At 33.0% G+C, this 22525-nt stretch overlaps 1 protein-coding gene across 2 annotated transcripts in view; it reads left to right on the top strand.

Annotated features, from left to right (window-relative positions):
• LOC140432428 (ATP-binding cassette sub-family C member 4-like) overlaps positions 1-22525 on the top strand; it is an 85495-nt gene that overhangs the window by 50599 nt on the left and 12371 nt on the right. For both annotated transcript variants that reach the window (XR_011949801.1, XM_072520324.1), the window contains exons 5-12: positions 1329-1485; positions 6146-6993; positions 7083-7518; positions 11936-12154; positions 12291-12480; positions 15969-16119; positions 18624-18854; positions 19421-19766. Coding sequence is in view for 1 of the 2 variants with exons in the window: in XM_072520324.1 (XP_072376425.1) it covers positions 1329-1485; positions 6146-6993; positions 7083-7518; positions 11936-12154; positions 12291-12480; positions 15969-16119; positions 18624-18854; positions 19421-19766 (2578 nt within the window). In the remaining variant the exon portion in view is untranslated. The remainder of the gene's footprint in view (positions 1-1328; positions 1486-6145; positions 6994-7082; positions 7519-11935; positions 12155-12290; positions 12481-15968; positions 16120-18623; positions 18855-19420; positions 19767-22525) is intronic.

Below are 22525 nucleotides of genomic sequence, written 5' to 3'. Positions count from 1 at the left end.
TAGGACATAAATATGTCGGTTTTACAGAAATACCGATAGTGCCACATATCGGGGGATATGCGATGTTTTTGGGAGAAACGAATCTTTGGGGTGATAGAGTTCAGTGTCTTTTACATGATGACGCCACAATCGCGTTTTTGTAAATTTTGGACTTATGTTGTTTCTAAAATAAACGCCTCAATTATTTGTAATTAATCATTTAAAATGTTATTATTTATTGAAACAAAGAAAAATTCTCAATTTTTACTTAAAATTCTTACAATTCCAATCAAGCGATACAATCTTTTAATACACTTAAATATCATACTTAGAAACATTACAATTAATTTTGAATGTGGATATTAGGTTAATTATACTGTCCTTTTTTCCTTAAAATATTCGAAAAGAGTGCTTTTAACGAGCTGTAACCTACTTAGTTTACATACAAATGACATTCCGTAGTGCTCATTACCACTATCAAGGTCTTTAGATAACTTTAATATCATTACCCCGAAAAACTAACTCTTTCCTTTTAATTTAACGGTAAATACATTATTCCAAACAATCAAAAAAAAAAGTCTTCCTCTCAACGACCATATGTCACTTTATGTTTTATCTAGAATATCTTGTTAAAAAAGAACCTTATTCTTCTTTCATAAGCTTCATTTTTATATTGCATACTTTTTTATTAAAGGCATATTTTTTCATATAGCATATGGAGTTATTCATGAAAATCCGTTAACAAAAATAACTTTGTCATTGAAAATTCGCTGTTTTCAACCATAAATAGTTCAAACAGTATTGACTTTCTGAAAAACTCTATAGTGAAAAAATTGCTTAGAATTTAATCCTCTATTAACTCCCGTAATTATTTTGAGCAAAAAGAATTTCCAACCCCGAGAAAAGGAGGCAACCTCCCCTGTGGAGGAAGCACAGATCGGCGTTATATAACTTTTCTATTTGAACACTTACAAATATGCACTTTCTTTCCGAACAGGCCCCTTGCACCCCACTACCGGCGCCCATAGCCGTATCTAGCTTCATATTCATAAGATATAAGTCCTTCTCAAATTGATATTTAGCTTGCGCGAATATAGTACATTTCACCAATTTATGCAAGCATTTATAGAATACTTCATCGTTTTCTACTTCAGAGGTCTTTCTGTGTTTTTGTATTAATTTCACCACATTTATTATATTTTAAGTAAGTTATATATTTAGCTGGAAATTTTTAATAACTCACTTTCTGGAAATATATTTGGGAATGGTGTCAGCATTTTAATGTTAAAACTAAAATTAGGTAGACTTTTGTTATATGTTACATGTTAAAGGTTTTCTTGCATTTTTAGTGGTGATGGGGAAGTTAACAACCCAATACAGACAGAAAACAGCTGTTAAAACAGATGAAAGGGTTTTGCTCATGAGTGAAATCATTTGTGGGATACAAGTGATCAAAATGTATACTTGGGAAAGATCTTTTTCCAAACTGATCGAGCAGATAAGAAAGTATGTATGCAGTTAATCTTTATGCATAAATTTTCTTTATAATTTTTAATTGTATTATTATTTGTCATATCTATTAGAATTGTTCAATGGAAACGCATTTTATTTGGATATCGGAAACAGAATGAATTTTGATATTTTGTTTTCTAAAGTACTCTTATGGCTTATATCAAAAATATTTATATTTTGTCATTTTTTAATAACATATGGTTATATTTTCTAAGTACTGTTACGGTAAAAAATTAGATCTTTAATCGGAAACCTGTCTCTAAAAGATAATACAAAAACACCTAAGAAAATTGTTAAGGAGTTTTTGGCAGTTTAAAATTGCCAGGCAATCGACATTGCCTATATATGAAAATATGTAACCACAGTTGTATTTATACTATATTTATACAGCAATAATAAAATGACTACTATAACCTTTACTTTTACGGATTTACTAACCGTTTGAAAAATATTTAACTGTAGAACATGGACAAGAAAAGCGCAATGAAAGAGGAGAGAGGTTGGTCCAATTTATCAAAAAAAAAGGAACGACAATAATAAACACGTTTTACAAGCATCCACCAAAAAGATTATATACCTATAAGTTACGTCACAATACAAACGATAAAATCGTAAGGGTAAGGACATACCGAAGATACGTAGATGTGTGCGATAAAGGTCGCGGTCGCGGCGATATATCGATGTCAAAACAAACCTTCATTTTCTTATGACATCGCACATACCAAGAATGTTTCACCCGTTCACACTCGCGACCTATTATCGCGGTTTATAGCGATGTCGATGCTTGAACAAAATAGTTTGTTTTACATCCTGATCGAGCTGTTAATCGGGTGGTAAATTACAAGTTTATTGATGGTTTTCAAGCATTGGTGATATTCAAATGGTGACATTTGCCGGAGATACGGATGGTATGATATATATAATGAAGTGTATCCAGAGTTATTCTCATATAAGCATAAAATCTGTCTGAATGGTGTTTCTTAAGCTATTTAAATAGGTGATGGTATTCTCCTAGACATTCCCTAGACAAGAATTAAACAAATCATTTAACATGCATAAGACTATTAGAGAAATCACCAGAAATTGCAGACTCAGGAACGGAAATAAACTAATTGACAAAAATGGGCAGATAGCAGCAGATAACGAAACAAAAATACGAACATACGAAGAATATATAAAATATAAAAGACTTGTCCAACAATATTAGAAGAACCAGACAGATAACCAACTGTAGTATTGAACTATTAAAGTTGTTAAATGAAGACGAAGACATTGTGACATTGTGACAGGTGACATTGATGAAAAAAGCTTAGCATACACAAGGTTTTAAGGACGCAGAACCAGACGAGTAGGGCAAGAATATAGACAGCTGAGACGGGACAAAAAACTAATACTAAAAAGAAAGAAGAAGCACATACAAAACCAACTGAAAGAACTAGAGAAGTATAACACACAAATGAAAACGCGAAAATTCTACAAGAAAGTTTCGGCAAGAAGAATGGGCAGCAAATTTTGAGAAGTGACTAAACATAAGAAGTAATATGAGGTTTCAAAAAAAAGAAATTTAGCTCGAAAGTATGGAAGACGAAAAAGAAAAAGATAATTTGTTTGTCAATATTAGATATGCCTATGACAGTTTAGACAAAAACGCAGTATACAAAGCCGTGGTAGAATTTAATATTGTTAAATCAATAAAAGCAACTTTTGTTGGTAGCAACTGTCCTCACAAACACTTCGTCTAGGGACTAGCAACCCCAGTGGAGTCTTACGTTGCCATGTGATCAATTCCTTTTGTAACTTAAACATCATAGTTTTTAATTGTCAAAGATATAACTCAAAGTTAATTAAACTACATTTAAAGGGTTTTACCCACATATTTAGTGGCTTCAGATATGTACATCCAGATAGCACTGATGATGAAATAGTTATTCCGAAAACGTTGTGTGATGTAGTCCGATAGGGTTTTTATTACTATACCTTTTATCAGGGATTTTTTTAAATAAAATTTTTGTGATACATTGTATACAACCAACCGCAGAAATTTAGTTTCCTTGTGGGTTTGAAAATAATGAGTTTTCAAAGGAACTAATAAGCAGAAATAAAACTGCACTTAACTCATTTATGAAAATCAAGCAGTTTATTTGCAATAGGACTGAGTGTCGGCGTAAAAATGTACATGCTTATATATTACATATTTAGTGTTCTCCTACGCAAAACAAACGCTATACTCAAGAATACATAAAGAACTTAATAAAACAATTAGAAAAGAACTAAAATGCGATATACAAAAATGGAACGAGAACTTAATAGAGTGAGTAATTGAAAACAACACAGGCTTAAAATGTCTAAGACCCACACTGGGTGTTCAAAAAAACATCAAAATTAAAGACGCCAACAATAAGGAAGAGAAGGACAAATATAAAATAACAAATATTGTCGAAGACTTCTACAAATCCTTGTACAGCTTGCAAGTCTAGCCTAATGAAACAACAAAGGAGAACGTCAAAAGAAAAATAAAAAACGTGGGATCAGAAGTACTACCAAATATAAAAGGATTCGAGATAGAAAGAGCTTTAAAAGAGCTAAAAAATAATAAAGCTCCAGGACACGAGGGTATAATTGCCGAGCTCTTGAAAATAAGCAAGACATTAACAATCCCTGTACTAACAGAGCTATTTAATAGATGTCTCCATAATAGCAAGATCCCTAAAGACTGGAACGAGAGTCTAGTAATACTCCTACACAAAAAAGCGGACAAATGTGATCTTCAGAATTATAGACCTATATCGTTGCTTAGTCAGGTATACAAACTATTTATGAGAATTATTAACAACCGGTTAATCTACAAAATGGACAATTACCAACCGGTTGAACAGGCTGGCTTCCGCAAAGAATATAGTACATCAGACCATCTGCTGACAATGAGAACATTGATAGAGAAGGCAAATAAATACTAACTACCCGTATTTCTTGCCTTCGTCGACTATGAAAAGGCGTTTGATAGTATCGAGATGTGGGCCATAGAACAAGCTATTAATAATTGTAGAATAGATTCGAGATATAGGCAACTAATACATAATATATATGAAAATGCAACTATGATAGTACAGCTAGACGAAAATACAAATCCCATCCCCATTAAGAGAGGAGTGAGACAAGGAGACGTAATATCGCCAAAGCTTTTCAACCTAACCCTAGAAGACGTCTTTAAAACTACAAATTGGTCAACCTTTGACATTAACGTTAATGTCAACAAGTTAAACAACCTCAGATTCGCTGACGACATAGTGATTATTGCGAGCACATTCGAGGAACTGCAAATTATGATGCGGGAACTAGCAGCCAGCTCACAATACGTCGGCCTAAAAATGAATATGAAAAAACCAAAAATAATGACAAACACAGATGACCCCAGACGTATAACTATAAATGGCAGTGAGATAGAACAAATCCAGGAATATATCTACCTAGGCTAAATCCTGAGACTTGACAAAGAGAACCAAAGTGCGGAAATTACTAGAAGAGCAAGACTAGCATGGGCAGGATTTGGAAAACTTAGTTGGATACTTAAGAACCGCAAAATACCCCAACACTTGAGGAGCAAAGTGTTCAACCAATGCATCCTTCCTATCATGACATATGGATATCAAACCTGGACCCTAATCAAGGCAAACATGAATAAACTAGCCACAACAGAAAGAACAATGGAAAGAGCAATGTTAGGTATACGGGAACGACTGGGTAAGATCTAAAACAAAAGTCGAGGACATAGCAACAAAAATTGCCAAACTTTAATGGAGCTTCGCGGGCCACACTGCTAGACAAAAAGACCAACGTTGGAATACTACAATACATCATTGGAGACCTTACGAAAGTAAACGACCAAGAGGAAGACCACATATGAGATGGGTTGATGACATTAAAAGAATAACCGGAACAAATTGGAAATATGTTGCTCAGTGTAAGTTTTCGAGTAGTGGCTTTACAGAGGAATCTTGAGAATATCTTATGTAGACAGAGTCACGAATGAAGAAGTCTTGCGAAGACTTTCAAAAGAAACGGGACTAAATAATAAAATAAAGATACGAATACTACAATACCTTGGCATCGTGATGAGAGAAACAGTGATAGTTTATTAGTTATATATTTGCTTTAATATTTACATCTACAGTTTTGGATACCTTACCAATATAATACCACCTCTTTTTATTATTATCGGCTACAAATTCTTGTCCACAGTATAACAATATAACGCACGGAAAGTTTTTAGCAAAGCGTGACGTTGAAAGGCGACGAATCTCATGGCTGCGCAATCTCATAGCTGTTTAGAGCAGCTGTAAACAGCATACAACCTTCGAAAAAAGACGACACCTTAAGAAGAAGAATCGTTTCGGTTGCCCTATAATTATTGTGCTTGATAATGCTTAATCCTACGTGGCTCATAGAGTTGAAGATCAACTTAAATGTATGAAATAAGAGTCTCAGAAAGTTGGTTAAATTCAGACTCAGAGCAATACTAATTGAAATGTTTTTGACTTTGTAGAAAGTAGGTTACAATTCTTAAATGGGTTTCTATTGAATAATCGTAATAATTTAATATTGTAATCACCTTATACAGTAACCAGTATAGTATTAATATTATTGTTTATTTTAGTTCAGAAATAAAACAAATTCGCCTTACTTCTTATATTCGAGCCCTTCATATGTCTTTCAGCAAATTTATAACAAGAGCAGCAGTATTTTTATGTATTATAACCTATACTTTCACTGGAAAACGACTTAATGCTGGATACGTCTACGTTATCTCTTCGTTTTATAATATTTTAAAATCAGCAGTCAGTAATGACTTTCCTCAAGCCATAACTCAGACTGCGGAAGCTTTAGTATCTATAGCTAGAATAGAAGAGTTTCTTCAGTTTGATGAGGTTTATTATGAGCCTATAAGAGAACCATATAAAGCTAAGAAGATTACATCTGGTACATTGCTTATACATAGTTCTAAAAAAAAGAAATCTGTAGGTGTGTATTTAGAAAACGTCTCAGCTAAGTGGATAAATACACAAGAAGAAAACACTTTGATGAATATAAATTTTAACGTTGGTCCTCAACAACTGGTAGCTATAGTAGGAGCAGTCGGATCTGGTAAAACATCTCTTCTTCAAACCATCATGAAAGAGCTACCACTAAGCCAAGGCAACAAAGATATTGTTGGTAAAATCTCGTATGCTTCACAAGAGCCATGGTTGTTTGCCAGTACCATCAAACAAAATATTTTATTTGGTGAACCGTGGGATCCTAAAAAGTACGAGCGAGTTATCAAAGTCTGTGCCTTGGAAAGGGATCTGTCCCTATTAGCTCATGGAGATAGGAGTATGGTTGGCGATCGTGGAGTTGCTCTTAGTGGAGGCCAAAGGGCTAGAGTCAATTTGGCAAGGGCTGTTTATAAGGATGCCGATATTTATATATTAGATGATCCGCTTTCAGCCGTCGACACTCATGTAGGTAAGAAAACATATTTCAAGGTTATTTAAAAATATTTATTAAACAATTTTTTGACTTTTCTCTTTAATAATATAAATCTGTTATTTAAGGAAAACAAATATTTGAAGACTGTATTTGTAGTTATTTGCGAGGAAAATGCACTGTTCTAGTTACTCATCAACTGCAATATTTAAAAAACGTACACAAAATATATCTACTGGAGCGTGGAAAAATCGTCGTAAGTGGAACATTCAAGGAAATATCTGAATCCAATACCGACTTCGCTCGACTACTCGTTAACAATGTTGAAGAAGAGGAAAGCGATACAATAGATGAAGAATCGTCAGAAATAGAATATTTTGAAAATATGTCTGATGAGAAGCCCACAGAGATTGCTGAGGAAGCTGTTGTCATAAAATTAACATCTAAAGCGTATTCTGGGTACTTAAAGTATGCAGGTGGTTGGTTCTATGGATTTTGGGTGCTGATGTTGTTTGTGTTCACTCAGTTCTTGGCTAGTGGATCAGACTATTTTGTTAACTTCTGGTAAATATATAATAGTATATAGTAGTATTTAATTATGACTTGCGAAAATATTTAACACTTAATAATTCATGATGATTTACCACTGATATTTTCAGTATATCCGGTATATATAGCTACCTACATTCTACCTTCCTGTAAATGCTTTGTTTGATAACTTAGGTAGGTTTATTAAGCGTATGACAATTTAATACACAACATACTACATTTTAACATATAAATCATTTTTAAGTATTTGTCAACTATATGCTGGATCTCGGCACCACAGTCGCATTAGTGATGCATGGTATGTTTCTCATTGGGTTTGGTATGTCACTCTGCTTGTTCTTTTACTAGGGGATTATTTATATATTTTTATGGGTAATGAACAATGTCGCCAACAAAGAATATTAGCGACGGAGATCAGAAGTAGGTATGTGGCTCATCCGTGGCAGCGATTCTGTTGGTATAAACTTGATCATTTCAGTTCATTGTGTTACTAAGCTGGATATCTATAATTTTTGTGTAAGTGCAATTTACCCATATAAGAGCACAGTACTCTGCCATGGTGTACACAAGTCCAAGACCTGAGTACTGAAATATATCTGCTGTTAATCCCCATGTTGTCCAACAGAGCTTTTATAAGATATTGTTGCAGGTTCTCAGCTGTGCTGTTATTATTTTAACGAGATTGGTGTTCATTAAACTAGAGTATTTGGGGTATTTGAGGTTAAAAGTGTGCGTGAGCAATTAGTTGTCAATGTACACCTTAAGTTATGTGTAAAAACGGCTAACCTCTATTTTATTGGGATTAGATTTAAGTCTATATTGTCGAAAGCTTTTTAACCAGCCTTTCAAGATCATCCATAGGGATATCCTTAAAGATTGGATCGAAGAGTTTTAAGTTACAAGTGCCCAGTCATCTACATAAACAAATTTATCGATCTAGTATGGGCATATTAGCTATGTGCATATCAAGTTGCAGCGGTGCAAGTAGGGAGCCCTGGGGAGGCCATTGGTCTATTTGCATATTGTATTTCCTGTAATTACACGAAAGTTTCTACTATTCAGCATATTATTTAAGAGTCTAGGAGTTGCTTTGCAGGAAATTATTTTGAGGAGCTTATAGATTATACCACCTTTTCTGGCCGTGTCGTATGCAGCCGTTAGGTCACTGAATGTCACAAAGGTCTTACACTTTCTTTGGTAACCTGCGTCTACGTGAGTAGTTAAAGAGAGCTCTTGGTTGTAGTGTTTCTTTGCTGTTGAATCCTTGTTCAATTAGTATTTTTAAAGTAGCTTTGGGCCAGTTTTGTTAAGAATTAGAATCCAAGAATCTTTCTTGGATCTTATCTAGGTAAGGCGATGGGCAGTAACTCTCTGACTGGTCTGCTGGTTTTCCTGGTTTAATAAGTTTGGTAGGTTACCTGACTTAGTATTTCGGTATAAAATTTAGACAACCAGATTTTTGCTGATTTTTCAAAATGGATCAGAAATTCAGGGAGTATGCTATCCGTGCCACGTGCCTTGCTACCAGTTTTAATATCTTATGGATCTTATGTCTAATTGACAGATAGCTTTTAGATTTTAAAATTCCTTTTATAAAGCAGTGGTGAATTTTTTATCGCATGCTCCTGTGAATGTGGCTACTATGTGTAATGCGTTTTATTTGGGATTAAATTCGTGGATTTATGATGTCGCTAGTTTTTCACTTCGAAGTGACCATACTTTAAGGCTAAACCTTTTAAAATCTAGCAATTCAACTTTGTTTGCCCATTTTTTCTTCTTGCTATATCTATGCTCAGGAAGAGTATGTATTAGTGCCGCTTTCGTTGGTTTGAAGGTATTCTTGGTAAAGGTGTTGACTACTTTTCTCACTCTATCCTAGTATTTGCTGCTTACTGACCCTCTGAGAATTTATTTCTTTACTGTAGAAATGACTGCACTTCTAAACCTTTCATAATTTTTATGTTGGTGGAATCCATCGCAAGATTTTATTAAGTTCGTTGATAAAGGCGTGCCAGTCAGCTTTATGAAAGTTTTTACTTTTTTCTTGATTGCTAACGAATAGCGTACGAAACTTAAATCTTGATTATACTCTTGGCTCTATGCTGCCAATTTGAAAGTGCCCCAGTTTTAACATCAAAGACGTGATGCAGCTACTCAGTTAATCTCTTCTCATTTTAACAGTGTCTTGACTGTTTTATGATTATTTCTGTAATTTTGTTCTTGATGATGGCTATTAAAACCACCTAGATAGATAGCTGGATGAGGCCTTACATCTGCGACGTGATTTGGTCATGTAATATTGGCAGGTTTATAAACATTTGTTACCTCTGTTTCTCCTATTTTGGTGACGACCGGATTTATATTATATTGTATGGTGGAAGCAATAAAGTAGGCATTTTCTACAGAGTATTTTACGTAGATGGTGATGCCATTAACATGGTGGTAAGTTGTTGTAACGAGATCATGGACTGGAATTTTTTTTCTGCTTGCGAGTTGTTGTTCGTTCCCAGCATGTGATTCCTTTATAGCTACCAGGTCGATATCGTTATAAAGCAGTATTTTTGACAGTAGTTCGCATTTCAATCGGCTAATGTCTTCTAATGTTATTTTAACAAATCCGACGATGAGTTCGAGAATTCTACTCATTTGGTTTTTAGAAGAACCGGTTGTTAGCTGGACGTTCGTGTTTAAGTTTGTATATTAACCAAGAAATCATTTGATAATTTGGACTTTGCTGGTAAGCTTTGGTAGGTTTTCTGCAACTAAAGATCACAACTGAGGCGTAATACTTCCTTATAGTCTCTCAGTTGCTGCAGTCTTACTCACTAATTTATCTCTGAAGAAAATTTGTGAGTAAGACTGAGATTTATCTCTCTCAAATGCTCGCTAAACTATTTTCCATTTGTTGATACAAGTATTGTATTATGTTATGTCGTTTTCTTCTTTTTCTTTTTATATCACCAGAGTAGACAGTGTCTGTTACTGGTACTTGATTATGCGACTTGTACTAAACTTTGGTCTTTAAATTAACATGCTATGCTTTTTTCCCATTTTAGAAGTTACCTCTTATACACTGGTCGTACTTCAGCAAATTGTGTTATTGTACACCTTTGATTAATAATTACAAGTCAGCATGGATGGTTTTTTATTTGGTTTTAGTATTCCCACGGCATTTATATCAAGGCAGCATCGAACCTTTTCATAGAAAAAGTAAGTACTGCCGAAGCTGTCTTATGGTACTAATTCTAATATTTAGCATTCTAATTGAGATTCACTATGATCTATTATTTTTCTTGTAGTGCCTATCCGTTTGGAATGTTGGCGACCATTATGCCGATCTCTATTTTTCACACTGCTGGTCTGATAAGATTTGTGGTTATTATGCTGAACCATGTACGTAGATTTTGCAGCCAAGAAATCATTCCTCTTCCCGGACTGCGTTTTCCTTCTTTTTTTTTTCCCGTAAAATTAATTGCAGCAACCCATAAATTTCTTATATACACTAGGCACTAAGATCGATTTGATACAGTGACACATCTGCTCGTTCCTTTGATATTTATATTTGTTTACTCAAAATACCCAGTGCTCTTCGAGGCCATCCCTTTTCATCCTATGTTCATTTTATTTTCAGGAGTTGAAAAGAAATTAATGCTGCAGGACATGGTAAAACATCCATACCGTACCAAGTCTATACTCCCGTAAAGTTTATTCGCCTTCTGAGACATCGCTTAAGCAACACTTCATTCCTGTACCATGCTTGCGCTATATATGATGTTATATATACCTACTTATAGATACATACGTATTGGGGAGTGCAGTATTCGCAGGGGAAATCTGATGGTTATATGTGTTGTGATGTGATATGCTGGTGACTAATCGATTAAAAATTCAAAATTTTTAACATTGTTTTTACCATATTTGATCCACATAGTTTTGCTAAGAAAATTAAATATGTTTTCCCTGGTTTTGGTATAAACTTTACCCTTGCTTCCCTTCAAGCTTTGGATATAAACAGTCAAGAGTATGTTTTGCTCTAAATATTTGGATTATGGAACTTATAATCCCATTGATTTCCTTTTTATAGCAGCTTTTTTTTAAGGAGTCTATGTAGAGCTATTTCTATTACCACTCATATTAATTTATTTAGGGTGAATTTGCCTTTGGTATGAAAACTACCTTTTGTGACGTGTTTGTTTCAGAAAACAATATTATTTCTTATTGTATAGTAAAAATAATGTGGTAGCAATACTATTAGTTGTCACTATATTTTAAAATTGTATGTGTGTCAGACATGTTCTTTAAAATATATTGTCCTAAGTAAAAAACGAACTATATAATAAGATTTTTAAACAATAATTTTTGATTTATTCATAAATGCATAGCATGTATTTATAATTGTTGTGGTTTTTAACGTCTTTTATTGCCATTTTAGGGTAAATCTAGAACAAGAAACGTTTCAAGAAGAAGAAGGAAATAAAACTTTACTTATAGGATATTCAGATGACGTTTATATGGAAGAAAACTACAATTCTCTTTGGAAATATTCTTTAAAACACCTAACACCTTTACAACCTGGTTTTTTTAATAGTGATAGATGCATTATAACATACAGCTGTATTATTGTATCTGTGATAGTTGTAACAGTTATGAGGTAAATTTTAGATATTTTTGTAGACAATTGTAGACTAAATGGTATAATCCTAAATTATAGCCTATATTTTTATATATTCAGTATTCTCCAAAAATTTATTTCACAACTATTTTATTTTCATTACGTCTCATTCTAGGTCTATAAGTTTTTATAAAATGTGTATGAACGCATCTGTAAAACTGCACAATACTATGTTTTCGAAGATTTGTAATGGTACTATGCTCTTCTTCAACACAAATCCTTCTGGAAGAATACTCAACAGATTTTCGAAAGATATTGGATGTATAGATGAAACATTGCCCAACGTTTTAGTGGACACAATTCAGGTAGGATTATATTTAAACTACAGCAGGCAAACATTAGTAAATGACAGGAGGTTGTCACAATTGTTGTGCTATTTGTTAAAATCTATTATCTACAGTTACAACAACTTATCTATCAAAATTAACGAAATATAAGTTATAGTATTTGAAAAATACAATGTTATTTCATCTTTAAAGTGAGTATTTCATTACATATTTTCAAATACTAATCGACGGTTGTAAGTTCCATCGTAACTAACAACAATTTTTTGGAATTTATTTTGTAAACTTGAAATTATAGCAAATGTAGACTGCAGAAGTTACTTGATATATTTGGAAGTATCTGTTAAAAACTTAATGAGATATATGTAATGGGTATAAGCAAATTATCTTTTGGTCTCCAAGAGACCAAACAGCAAAAAAGGGACTTTACGTAATATTTGAATTTAATAGAAAACACTGCTTTTTCTTTAAATTGTAATTTTTTATAGAATAATAAAGTACATAGGATAAAGCTAGGTATGGAATATCATATTAGGCAAATGGCCTTCACGGATTTATGGGCACATTAGGACTCTTTTGTCGAAATTTTCGATTGTCATTTTGCATAAATGTGGCTGAATTTCATGAATGCTGCGTTAAAATTATTAATATATGGTAAGTTTCTTTTTGGCATGAACCAAACGTTGGTGGTAGAGACCAAAGCAAAAAACTAAGCACCAGCAAGAAAAGGATTACGAACTATGAAAACGAAACAAAACAAGACAGTCATACAAAGATAAAGCCGAAGAATGACAAGATACATTTAGCTACATGGAATGTCAGAGGAACCTTTTATGAAGGTGCGCTAAAAGAGCTAATGAATGAGGCAAGGAAGTATAAAATCGACTTAATGGATCTTCAAGAGACAAAACAATTAGGATCGGAAATAACTGATATTAAAGATGTGGTGCTCTTCAAAAGTGGAGGTAAAGATAAAATGCTTGTGACTGGTTTTTTAGTAGCTGAATGTATCAAGGACAAAGTGATAGCTTTTTATCCTATCTCTGATAGGATGTGTTCAATACGAATTAAAAATAAGAAAAGGAATTGGAGTATAATCAATATTTATGCACCGTCAGAAGACAAGGACGACGAAATAAAAGATCTTTACTATGAACAGCTAAATGACGAATACGAGCGCCTACCTAAGCGTGATTTAAAAATAATAATGGGTTATTGTAATGCTAAAGTGGGAAAAGAACCTCTGTACACTGCAATAACTGGTAACTACAGTAAACACGAAGTAACAAACGATAATGGTCAAAGACTTTTGACCATGGTTTGCCATGGAGAAGAACATGGTCGTGAGAAGCACACAACTAAAACGAAAAGAGATATACAAAGGTACGTGGGTCTCTTGGAGGGACGGTGAATCAAATAGATCATGTTATGATTGAAATAATAATATGATTAAATTGAAAAATATACGAATATCGTTTAGAAGGTAAGAAGTATGAGAGGAGCTGAAATCGACTAGGACCATTGCTTCGTTAAAGTCACATGTGGGAGGAGGCTGGGAAAAAAAAGAGAAATCGAACAATAAAACGAAGAGAAAGTACAATATTGAAAAACACTTAAGGAAGTAGAAATAAAAAATAAATATGAAGAAGATAAAAATCAAATTCTACAAAAATGTGACCAAAATTTACAGACAGATCAAGCCTGGGAATAAATTAAATCTGCCGTAGGAGAAGCTAGCAAGAAAATAGTTAAGTGCGACTCCAAGAGAAGTACAAACAAAGATTGGTTTGACGAAGAGGGTCATAGCAAAGGAAAAGAAGAAGATCAGACAACAAATAATGTTTACAGATAATAGAGAGTGTAAAAAACAAGAATATAAAATAATTCGAGGAAGATTGAAAGTTCTATGTAGAAGGAAAAAGAGATATAAGAGAAGTTTAAAAACAAATAGGTGAGGTCGTTCTATCAAGAAGTTAAAAAGATGGGAAAAGGTTATCAAAGCCACTGTAGTTATATGAAAGGTAAAGACGGAAATTTAATTAGCGATCCGGCAGAAATAATGACGGAATGGAAAAAACATTTTGAAGAATTATTAAATGGTGAGGTGAAGCATGAAGCAGTAGACAACTGGACGGTTGGAGAAGATGCGATAGTTGAAAGGCAGCCTACAGAGGAGGAGGTGGTAACAGCAATACATGAAAAATAACAGAAGTCCTGGTAAAAATGACATATGCATAGAAATGGTCAAGTTTGGTGGAGAACAACTACACAGAAAAATATACCAGCTACTAGTGCAAGTATAGGAAAAGGAAATAATGCCATCGGAGTGGTACGGGGCCCGCATATTTCCTCTGCATAAAAAAGGAGACAAACTGAAGTGTGACAACTATATAGGTATAGCCTTACTAGACACGGTATACAAAATCTCGGTAAGAATATTGAGAAATAAACTAAATTGCTATACGGAAACAATCCTACATGGATATCAGGCCGGCTTTAGAAAGGAGAGATCTACTGTAGACCAAATCTTCTCATTAAAGAAGACACAAGCGACTTGTTATGAAGGTAAAGTGTCCCTGCATGTTCTGTTTGTGGATTTTAGACAAGCATATGATAGAGTTGATAGAGTCAAAATGTATCGAGCAATGAAACATTTGGGTATACCAAAGAAACTGATCCGGCTGGTGACACGAAATAACTCTACGAAGTGTGAAATTGCTTGGCAGGGTCACATATCAGATCAATTTACGGTTTCAAAAAGCTTGAGACAGGGAGATCCTTTATCCACTACATTATTCAAAATGGGAAAGGAAAATATTGAGACACATATTCGGGGAACGGAAGACAGAAGATAGTTGGGAGAGAAGAACCAACAATAAATTAATGCCTTTATACAAAGAACCTACCATTACTATGTTCCTCAAGTCACAAAGAATCAGATGGTTGGGACATATGGAAACAATGGCAGCAAACAGAATGCCTAAACTAGTAATAACCAGAAAACTAATCGGCCCCAAAAGAAGAAGTAGACCCAGAACGAGGTGAATTAGTAAAGTGGAGAAAGACCTTAAACACGTGAAGGTGACGGACTGGAAAAGAAAAGCACAAAATAGAAGCGAATGGAGAAATATTGTCCACCAGGTCCTTCAGAGCAGTTAAGAATGTTGTATATACATATTTAAGTTAAAGTTTTATTTAAAATAATTATAGTTAGTTAATATTAGGATTATGTTTTAAAAAAAATGCCCTAAGCCTTAACGGCCTGTTGTGCGTAAAAATAAATAAGTTTCTTTTTACAAATACATAACGCTAAACCTACCATTTCGCAAAATACGTTAAGGTCACAAATAAGTGAGTGGAAATTATAAATAATATTTAATTTGCGTTTATATACTTCGCAAATATATTTGCTATTAGTGATGAATACTATTAACACAAATAATTATTATAGAAATATGTTTGTTCTGATTCATATTCTTGAGATTTTATTTTTTTATTTTATTTTTCAGATTGCTCTAAACGTTTTAGCTGTTAACATTGTAATTGCAACTGTCAATGCTTGGATTCTAATATCTACCGTAGCAATAGGTTGTCTGTTCTATTTCTTCAAAGTTGTTTACGTTTCTTCAAGTAGAAATTTGAAACGTATGGAAGCAGCCAGTAAGTCATTTTAAATTATTGTTGTGAATAGCATAGAATATAAAATAATAAGACTGAAAGGTATGACAAGTAGTAAAGAATTTTATGTTTTGTACTTCTATGTATTAAACACTTCTATTCAATTATATGCTTACACTGCTTTAAAATCAATTTATTCAAACAAAAACTTGTTTACAATATTTTAAAAAATGACAACTATAAAATTCAAAACACTACCGTTCTTGTCCTGTACTTAAACTTTCAACATCTTGTGTTTATATACATTTTCTGTCGTTTTAGACATTACTAGATATTTCGAGATTTTTAGATGACATATCAATCATTCTAGATTTCTTGAATATTTTTTGGGTTTACTTCTAGCTGAAAACTGGATGCGGTAGATTAGATTGTTTTTTTTTTTTTTTTCAGTAAGACAATGTACGAACCTTTCCAGTTTCGTTGAACCTTCGGACAAAGTCCTTTTTTAAATGTGGGATTGTATAACCATACTGGGTCACTTCTTTCAAAAGTTGTACCAGTAGCATGCATATCGAGCCTGGCCTTGACTTTATCACTTCTAAGCTTTAAATTTTTACGAGCAAATTCGTAGACGAGGTCAGAAGAGAAAGGTATGAAGAAAAAGCGAAAAATAGGAGGCGAAAGAAAAAGAAGAGAGGCGTGAGCAAGCATAGGAAGAGAATAATTAGAGACGTAGAAAAGTAGAGGTAGAAATCATAAATACTTTATGTTAAATTAACAAAAATTTTAAGTTAGATGTAAGTCAAATTACCAACAGAATATACAAATTAAAAGAACGACAAACCGATATAAAAATCGATTTAGAAAATAAAAGAAAAGCAACAACAAAACTATTTAATTACAGCAAAACAACAACAGGTAATAACAACAAAAAGAAAATTTGGTACGCAAGTTTCCGTTTCAAATATTATTTTAGTAACTAATATCAAATCTAAACAAACAGACTTATCATCTTCGATAGTTGAAAAAAGCATAATTAGAACTAGTAAAATTATAAAAGCACCTTACATTAGATGGTTAAATAGCTTGGGAAACTTATAGTTTTCAATTTGAAGATGCAGCTAGAGCAAATGACTGAACTGAGGAAGAAAGCGCTTCGATGATAGACTGCAACCGTCTTGAAATTTTTTCCCCAGGATGCACCCAGTTATACATCTCTCGTTTAAACTTTAGAGACAAGATATTGGCAGCAGCATCTAAATCAGGTCTACCTAATTTAAAGCTGAAAGTTTGATATCAAACACATAACGAAAGCCTGCAACAATTTAAAGCTGATAATAAAATATCATTGAATTTGGCTTACCATCATACAACAAAAGATTTTCTGGAACAAATATTATACAGACATTTATAGATAGACTACAAGGTGTAGATATCTACAAGATATCTGATTAAAACATCACAAAACGCTAAAAGGAGCACTAATCTCAGCGCAGGTGTATGAAGCAATCGGATATTCTCCATCGATGATGATTTATGGAAGAGAACTAAGATTTTATTTACGAAAGATTACCTCCCTGCGACCGTTTATCCCTAACGTACATATATAAATATATCATTTATACATTAGATCCAAACCTCGACTATACCGAAAAGTTTGATAGTGTCGAATGCTTTTTGGAAATCAACAAAAATAAATAAATTCCTTGCATCCATGTTGTTGGTGGTCGTCCTCGTTTTCTTTTCTCTGGTGGTATACATTCTATTATTTTTTTTGTAGTCTTTCTTCCCCATACGTCTAACATGTCTGTACCATGTTAATTGATTTTTTTTCGATGTCTTCTATAATTGATCTTTGTACATTCATTTGATTCCTTATATCCTCATTTTTTATATGTTCTAATCTAGACTTTCCCGCTGCTCTCCTCCAAAAATCCATTTCAACTGCCAATAGGTTACCTTTAAGTTTTTGTGATAACTGCCATACTTCTGAGCCATAGACGATTACTGGTTTCAATATGGTATTATATATTCTTTTTTTCGTTTCCGGTCTTATATTTTTCTGCCATAGTACTGAATTCAATGCACCTATAACTCGTTTCCCTTTGGTTATTCTGTCTTTTATGGCTTCATCAGTTCTTCCTGTCTTTGTTAGTATTACCCCCAAATATATACATTGATCGCATTTCTTAATTTTCCCGTCTTCTAAGTAGAGGTCATCTGCAGTATTTTCTCCTCATATGCAAAGATATTGCGTTTTTTGTACAAAAATCATAATCATTACCTTATGCATAGTGATACGTGAATTTTATGGTTTTCGTTATGTATATGTTAATGGGAAGGAAGGCTTATATGTATATTATTTCGGATATTACGTGTACTTGGTCGTATCGTAATTTGCAACCACTTTCATTTTGTTAACATTTAACAAACATAGCAAAAAATAATTACTAAGTTTACTAGACAGTACGAAATGGAATAGAGAACCCAGAATATAACAGAAAAATTACCATTCATGAATTTTTATACCCCTACCTTTATTTTAGCACGAAGTCCAGTCTTTTCTCATATACACGCATCTCTACAAGGCTTAACTACAGTAAGAGCTTTTGGAGCTCAAGAAATCTTAAGAGTTGAATTTGACAAACATCAGGATCTGCACAGCTCGGCGTATTATCTATTTTTGTGCTGCAATCGAACATTCGGCTTCTGGTTAGATCTTCTTTGCGTTGGGTATATTGCAGTGGTTACTTTCAGTTTCTTCGTTTTCGGCAGTGGTAAGTATTTTATTATAGGAAAGTTACTACATACATAAATTATGAATTTACAACAATTATTGTCTTCTAGATATACCAATTACTTCCGTAGGCTCGCTTAAATTTTCTCACTTATTAAGATACACAATTAAGATACAGATATTCGGACTGGATTGCCAATATTCTTGCTCCTTAGCCATGACACAGACTGCACGTGTCATAGTCCACGTGAACGCGGAAAGAAGTAAGAAAGTAGAGTTTGTAGAAAGTAGGCTCATCTATATGTAATCTCTACATACTCTCTACAAATCAGGAAAAGTATTTTACTATATGTTTTCTCGAGATTAGTAGATAGCATAAAAATATTTGTTTCTTCATTACTGTAGATAAAAAGAGATGTGACAAAAGCAAAATATGTGTTAGAGCCACTTGTAACATTTAAATACTTATTCGCAGTTCGCATCATATCTTGCAGCTGAGATGGTTACAAAAGTAGAAGGAAATATCCTGGTGTATATATTTTTAAAACATTTATAGTGACTTTTTTTGTTGACAATGTTTTTACTAATAATATAACATTCTGTTAGCTTATGGTGGCAACGTTGGTCTAGCAATCACCCAAGCTATAAGTTTAACAGGTATGTTCCAGTGGGGAATGCGTCAATGGAGCGAATTGGACAACTCGATGACGTCAGTGGAAAGAGTCCTTGATTACATTGATATAAAGCAAGAATCTCACGAGAAACAAAAAGAGCCGCCAAAAAGATGGCCGGAGAATGGTATGCTTGAATTTCAATCTGTTTACTTGCGGTATGCCACAAACCTACCTTATGTTTTGAACAATCTTACTTTTAAGATTAAACCTAAGGAGAAGGTTGGAATTGTAGGAAGAACAGGAGCAGGAAAATCAACGTTGATTTCTGCTCTTTTCAGGTAAGCTTAAAATAGTTGATACCAGTAAATAGGAAAATAGTAGTATATATATATATATATATATATATATATATATATATATATATATATATATATATATATAAGGCCAAATATATTAGGCCAAATATTTGGCCTAGGCCAAATATATGGCCTAGGAGGACATATTCGTTAAACTTCCCGTGTTCGAATCGGTATCAATAAAGTGTTATGATCATTTCGGCCTATCCCAGCCTCATCAGACACTTGGGCTGATACAAAATGAATTTGAAATGAAAATTTGAATTTGTATCAGCCCAAGTGTCTGATGAGACTGGGATAGGCCGAAATGATCGTAACACTTTATTGATACCGATTAGAGCACGGGAAGTTTAACGAATTATGTCCTCCTAGGCCATATATTTGGCCATTTAATTTAATAAAGCGATAGCGGCTTTCGCTAAAAGATTTTATCTTTTACACATTTCGCATAGCGCAGAGGATACAGAAAACGATATTATCATATCGTTTTCGTTCACGGCCACCAAAGCAGGTGGCGCCTTTGTAAGCTAACTACTGTTGTAGTGAAGTTTTGGGAGACATTCGTTGGACTTTCCGAGTTTGAATTTGTATCAGCCCAAGTGTCTGATGAAGTTGGGATAGGCCGAAATGATCATAACACTTTATTGATACCGATTCGAGCACGGGAAGTTTAACGAATATGTCCTTCTAGGCCATATATTTGGCCATTTAATTTAATAAAGCGATAGCGACTTTCGCTAAAAGATTTTATCTTTTACATATATATATATATATATATATATATATATATATATATATATATATATATATATATATATATATATATATATACTAAATATAACCCTATATAATTTTTTAATACGTCTTTATTAATAAATTTTATGATATCTATTACATTTTAATAATTACGAATAATGATTATACCTGGTAATTATATTTAGTTTAATTGCATACATTCATGGAATGCATTTTAACAATTTGTACTTAATGTGCATGAGCAGTTATTTAATTACTTTCTAATGTAATTATCTAATTACTTTTAAAGTAGACAACTTTCAAATGTTGTAAACACCGTACCTATATATATTTTAAATCTTTGGAAATCTCTAATACTCGTTAGTAGATTTTCGTAACTGCGTCATGGCGGATTTTTCTCCAGCCAAACGGCTAAAGCTCACTGCGTTCTCGGCCAACGAAAAGATCATCATATTAACTGTTTTCAAAGCATTACAACACGTTAATCATACGTGCTCTGTAGACAGTGTTATGGAGATGTACACAGGATGTTCCAAGAGGTCAATTTATAATTTAAGAAAAGAGGACAAGGAAGGGGTTGTCACGAATCCTGTCATAAAATCAGGGACACTACCACTGGAAATTAATAAAAATGTTAAAAGTATAGTTCGAAGAAAGGTTCATTCTTTTTATTTTACCAAGGAAATTCCAACAATTCCGAAAATACATGCCGACTTGCAAGATGATGTTGTTCTGGGCATCGGTAGAACTTGATTGTAGAAGATACTTCACGAATTAAATTTTTCGTGATAAATCATTAACAGAAAATCAATATTAATGGACAGTCCGGAAATCGTTTCTTGGATGAGGTAATATCTTCTAAAATTAAACACCACAGAGAAAAAAAAAACGAAAAATATTATTTAGATAAGACCTGGATATAACTTCAAATTGAAACACGTAGGAAAAATTTACATTATCTCGGCTTCCATTGCAGCTAAAAGACTCTTTTATTTATTGTGGGGTAGCTTGTCGAAATATAGATAACTACATAGTTTCACTGGCCTGACAAAGTTCCTATCTCGAAAAAAAAAACGGAGCAGAAATAGTTATCCCCTCTACTTTCCTATGTCGATCTTTTGAAAGTATGTACCTTCGTTTCGAAGGGCTGTAAGTTTCGAAAAATCAGATGAATTTTATAGCTATAAGTTTCAATATAAAGTTTAGATTTTCATTCAAAATTTGTGCAAATTTTACTTCTTAATGTTTATAAACAATGGAGATCTGATTTTTTTTAAAATAGTCCCTAACTTCATTCCTATTGGTCATAGAAGGTTTTTTTTAAATGTGAGTTTTTTTACCAGCTATCCAATGGTTGTACGTACAAGTCTGTAGCTTGAAAAATATAGAAGTTATTACAATTGTTTGTAAGTAAAAAACATACCCTTTTTTCAAACGTTTATTTTGTAAATCATTTCGATGAAAACGCCATATGCATTTAACTTCTAGTTTAAGTATTAAAGAATCCTATGAAATTTGCTAAATGTGTCTAGCATCATTAATAGAGCAAGTTTAATAGTTTAAGCCTCAGGAATAAATAAATTAAATAACTTTTATTTAAACTACTTAACCGATCGGGGGGAAATTTCGCACAAATTTAAAAGACAGTAATTCCTCGATGTTCAAATGTATTAATAACATTTAATTTTGTGTTAATAAAAAAATTAATATAATTTATAAATTAGTGCAAAAAAACTGCTTTTTACAAATATCTCCGTAAATTATTTATCAATTTTAATTTTGAAAAACGGAAAATACAGATATTCTTGATATAAAAAAATTATATAAATATTGTTTATGTAATATATAAGGGAAAAAACACAAAAAAAATCAAATTGTGACCATAAATTATTGTTAAAAAAAAACGCAAATTAAAAATACGAGTACTTTTTCATCTATTCTTCTTCTTCTTTTCATCTTTTCTCTATTCATCTATCTTAAAAGCT

This window comes from Diabrotica undecimpunctata, chromosome 1 (assembly GCF_040954645.1).
Source record: "Diabrotica undecimpunctata isolate CICGRU chromosome 1, icDiaUnde3, whole genome shotgun sequence".
NCBI lineage: Eukaryota > Metazoa > Arthropoda > Insecta > Coleoptera > Chrysomelidae > Diabrotica > Diabrotica undecimpunctata.
This window is presented reverse-complemented; position numbering and strand designations above follow the sequence as displayed.